General features: G+C 46.6%; 1 protein-coding gene across 1 annotated transcript in view; it reads left to right on the forward strand.

Annotated features, from left to right (window-relative positions):
- Positions 1-853: 853 nt before the first annotated feature.
- The window catches only part of SMG1 (SMG1 phosphatidylinositol 3-kinase-related kinase), a 160273-nt gene continuing 156666 nt past the window's right edge, over positions 854-4460 (forward strand). The window contains exon 1 of the mRNA XM_012647554.1: positions 854-993. Within this exon, the coding sequence (XP_012503008.1) occupies positions 905-993 (89 nt within the window). The 5' untranslated portion in view covers positions 854-904. The remainder of the gene's footprint in view (positions 994-4460) is intronic.

A 4460-nucleotide genomic window follows, 5' to 3' on the forward strand; every position in this document is an offset into this window, starting at 1 on the left:
CGGGTCCGCCCCTTCCTCCCGCTATGTAGTTTTTTGCAATGTGAAGAAATGGTCAAGGTGTCAGAACTCCGTGGGTACATTTCAGGTGGGGGCTGGGAAGGTGCATAGACACCTCAGCTCGATCTTACTATTTTCACTTTTTACCGTGGACGGTGGGAAGGTGGGCGCACGTGAGCGCCGAGGGCACGCCTGTGTGCGCGCGCACCCCAGAGCACCAGCCCTCCTCTTCCAGATCCTCGATTGGACGCCGGTTTACACCTGACTGCCCGGCCCTCGGAGCTCAGATGTTCTCCTGAGGGTATTTGGGAGGGGTGTGTGTGGGGGCGGTGGTTGAGATTCCCCGTCCGAGGATTCCCCGCGGGTGTGACCCGACCCCGCGCCGTCCGCTGAAAGTGGCCGCGAGCCCGGGGAGCATAAGAAGGCGGCCCCGCCCCTCCGTCTAGGCCCCGCCCCTCTCCCCAGGCCCGGCGGGCGCCCGCACGTCCTCTCCCTCCCAGCATGCCGTGCGGCAGCGGCGGCGCGGCGGGCGGAGCCGGGAGGCGGGGAAGCCGTGGCCGTGTGAGCTTGAGGAGCCGCCGCCACCGCCTCCTCCTCGCCGTCCTCGTCCTCCTGGGCCCCGGCGTCGCGGGCTGCGCACGGCACTGGAAGAGACGTCGCCTCCCCTTCCTCCGCCTCCTTCTCGCGGCGCAGCTCCCGCCTCCTCGTCCTGCGCTGCGGGCTCAGGCGGAACCCGGAACGGCCGTCCGCCTCCCCCGCCCTCCGCCGCCTCCTCCTCCTCCTCCTCCTCCTCCTCGGCTTCCTTCTCAGCCCCGGGCCGGAGCGGGGTGTCGGCGGCGGCCGGTTCGGGCGGCGACTCGCGCTTCTTCGGGCGGCGGCGCTTGGCCATGTCGTGTCGGGGAAGGTAATGAGCCGCAGAGCCCCGGGGTCTCGGCTGAGCAGCGGCGGCGGCGGCGGCACCAAGTATCCGCGGAGCTGGAATGACTGGCAACCCAGGTGGGTGACCGGCGCCGAGCCCGCCGCCCCGACCTCCCGGGCCCCACCTCGGGCGAGCCGAGGCCTAGGGCCTCCTGGCTGGGAGGCGCGGCCTAGGCCCTCCACCCCTCGGGAACCGGGCGCGGCTTCCTGGGTCTACTCCCGCCCGCCCGTGCTGGGGGAGGAAGGCTGCTGGGAGGCGAGGCCTAAGTGCCTCCCCCTCCCTGCATTTCAGCCCCGGGGCTGGAGCCGAGACCCTGGGCGCCAGGCGGAGCCACTGGCCTAGGGGTTGGGTCAAGGAGGGTGAAGAAAGCATCTGGGGTTGGGGGAACATTCAAGTTACCACCTCTCCCCAAGTTGAGATTTGAATTGGGGGATCCTTAGAGTCCCGGACCCTCCCTGTTAACCATTCACTTCCTCTGTACCTCACCCTTTCAGCCGCCACGTGAAAGACCTTAACTGTGTTCCCTTCTGTGACCCCCCCCCACGTGTTAATATTAAAAAAAAAAACAACTCTCCAATTAAGGCCTTACTCTTGACTTCAGGCAGGACATTAGTGGAACTGAGATGAGATTGTGTGACTGTTAATGGGATCGACCCTCTCTGATCTTGGGAAATTAAGTTTTCCCCAAGTGCAGGGGCAGTTACTCTGATGAACAGCAATTCATACCTGGACACTTGAGAGTGAACTCCTTGGGCTTTTACTTATAAGAGTAGAGAATTACCTCTTGTATGGGGGATTTCATCTCAGACTGGTTTGGGGCCTAGTTGGATTTGAATGTATTAGGAACATTAACTTTTTATATAAATTAAGTTTTCTTGTCTTTTTGATTAATTTTGGTACAGTTGTTCCTAATTTAGGACTGATTCATTATTCTCTTACTAAATAACTACTTGTAGTATTCAGAGACTATTTGGAACTTAACCCAGTGCCTAGAACAACTCCCTAAATGTATGCAAATATATTTTAGTGTTGATTGAGTCACTGAGCTTTCATCTACTTTAGAGCACGCTTGCATTATAATTGTCCAGAAATTGGCCAAGTAAATGTAAAATGCACATGTCGTTGGGATGCCTTTTTGCTTTCTGATAGTTACTTACATGTAATTCCAGCAGTGTTTGGAAATTAACAATTTGGTAAGATGTTAGATGTAACATTTTATTAAGACGGTAGAAAAATCAGGAAAATAATCTTTGGCTAACGTGGCACACCTCTTGCTCTGTTTAATATGCTTTCTCAAGTACTGTGTCTGTTGAGAACTGATGTATTTAACTAGGTGACTTTCAAAATTAATGCCTGAGTCTAGAATTGAGATGTTAAGTAGTAAAAAAAAAAAATTGTTTGGAAAACAGCTTCCACTTGCTCTGTACCAGTTACTGTTTGTGAGTTAGAGTGCTTTAAATAAAATTAGTTGACTACTTTGTGTGTTTTTTTCTGTAATGACATGCGTAGTTGTTTGCCTTTTTATGAGATGTATGAAATTAGATTTTGTTTTTTTGACATCTAAAAAATTAGGTGGTAAATGAACTTGAATATGACATTTTAGAGCTTTTCCTTAATAATGGATCTTCCATTGTTTTTTTGTATGGTGATTAGTATAAGTACATAGGAGAGAATTTAGTAACCTTTTAGAGGACTAAAGTGCCCTTCCTAAATAGTCCAGAGCTTTTGGAAAAGAATAAATTGTAGCTTGTAGTTCTAAATAAACTACTGAATAAATGGAGTAGAAGAGTTGCAGCCACGTGCTGGGGTCACCTGACTTCATTGCTGACAGGTCTGAAGTCACATGGCTTATGTGGTTATGGAATATGTATATGAGCTATTAATAAATATCCATGTTTCTTTCAAGTGCTTTATTTCTTGGCTTTGGGGGAGGAGAAGGGGAGGAGAATGTAAGCTCTCTTTGAAACTGTGCTGTGCAACAAAGTTGCAGAACCTAATGCCTGGGTAGATGATACTGTGTGGTGCATTTGGTTACATGGAGTAACAGGATGTTGGAAATACTTGATTTTCTCCTGATGTAGAGGGACAGAGAAGTATGGACATACTCTATAGCATAACTTGATTTCTTTGCAAGATTGCCATAGTGGATTTGTTAACAGCCAATAAAAAGCGTCAGATGTTTGTCAAGTCATAAATTTTCATAAGTTAAAGTTGAGGCTTTATTCTGTCTCCTCTTCAGAAGGATGACAGACTCCAGATAACTGATAGAATGGAGCTTGACCTTCCTTCTTGCTTAAATGAAGGTCTAAAACATCTTCAAATGCAGTCAGACTCTTTATGGTTCATCTGAATCATTTTGATCTTAAAAAAAATTGTTTGCCTTTTATGTACCATTTCTTCCCTGGTTTTTTTTTTGGGGGGGGGTTCTCTTTTCCTTGATTTAGGCATTTGACAACGTAGGATTTGAAGAAGCAATTCTTGTCTGTTTCTTTTAGTGTTAGTTTGCCACTTAGTCTGGAAACTAACTGTTGAGTCCATTATGGCCACGCAGATAACTCAGGCATACTGACAGGAAGTGTTCAGGTGGATGAACAGACTAATGTCATGTGGCAACAGAGCAAGCTCACCTTTGCTAGAAGCATACCTTTATCAGTAAGCATTTATATAGCATGGCTTATATAGTCTTCCTTTTCGTTCACTATACTCTAAATTAATATTAAAGAATGGTTAGGCAAATGAGTGGTTTTAGGTCAGTTTTAGTATTTGAAATCTGTGGATCTCTCAAAAGTGGAGGTGGTTTTGGGAATCTTTGGATGTTTCCATTTTTTCATAGGAGAGACAGAAGTGGTAGCTTCTTGGGTGCTTAACTTATGGAGATGGTTGCCCTCTTTTCCCCCTCCTCTACAGTAAGATAAAGTTTGTCATTTTCCTGACTTTATCTTGGAAAGTAATCTTCTAGTTGTACCAATTAAGATAGAGATCAGAATGATGTGTTTTAAAATTAAATGTGTAACTAATAATTGTACATTTTAATATTCCAAAATGATTAATTTAATATTGGAGTCAAATATAGATAAAATTAATTCAACAAAGAAGAGAAAGCATTCAGAGAAAACAAGTAGATTTTACTTCTGCACTGGAATCTTAGGATTTTATTCGTTTAACAAATGTTAAATTGGGTGTCTTACTGTGTCCAAACTTATGATCTTTCTATACTTCTAAGAGGATGAAACTGTATATTAAAAATACCTTAAAATAAAAAGTTCTGTTTCTGGCAGAATGTAGACAGATCAAAGTTCTCAAAAGTACAAATATTCTCTTTTGTGATGGAACAAAAGATGGAAGAGTTTTATGAAATTAGAAAAGCCAGGCTCGGCGCGGTGGCTCATGCCTGTAATCCTAGCACTGTGGGAGACCGAGGTGAGACCCCGTCTCTACTAAAAAATAAAAAGAAATTACTTGGACAGCTAAAAATATATAGAAAAAATTAGCCGGGCATGGTGGCGCGTGCCTGTAGTCCCAGCTACTTGGGAGGCTGAGGCAG

This window comes from Propithecus coquereli, unplaced genomic scaffold (genome assembly GCF_000956105.1).
Source record: "Propithecus coquereli isolate 6110/MARCELLA unplaced genomic scaffold, Pcoq_1.0 Scaffold27, whole genome shotgun sequence".
NCBI classification, from domain to species: Eukaryota; Metazoa; Chordata; class Mammalia; order Primates; family Indriidae; genus Propithecus; species Propithecus coquereli.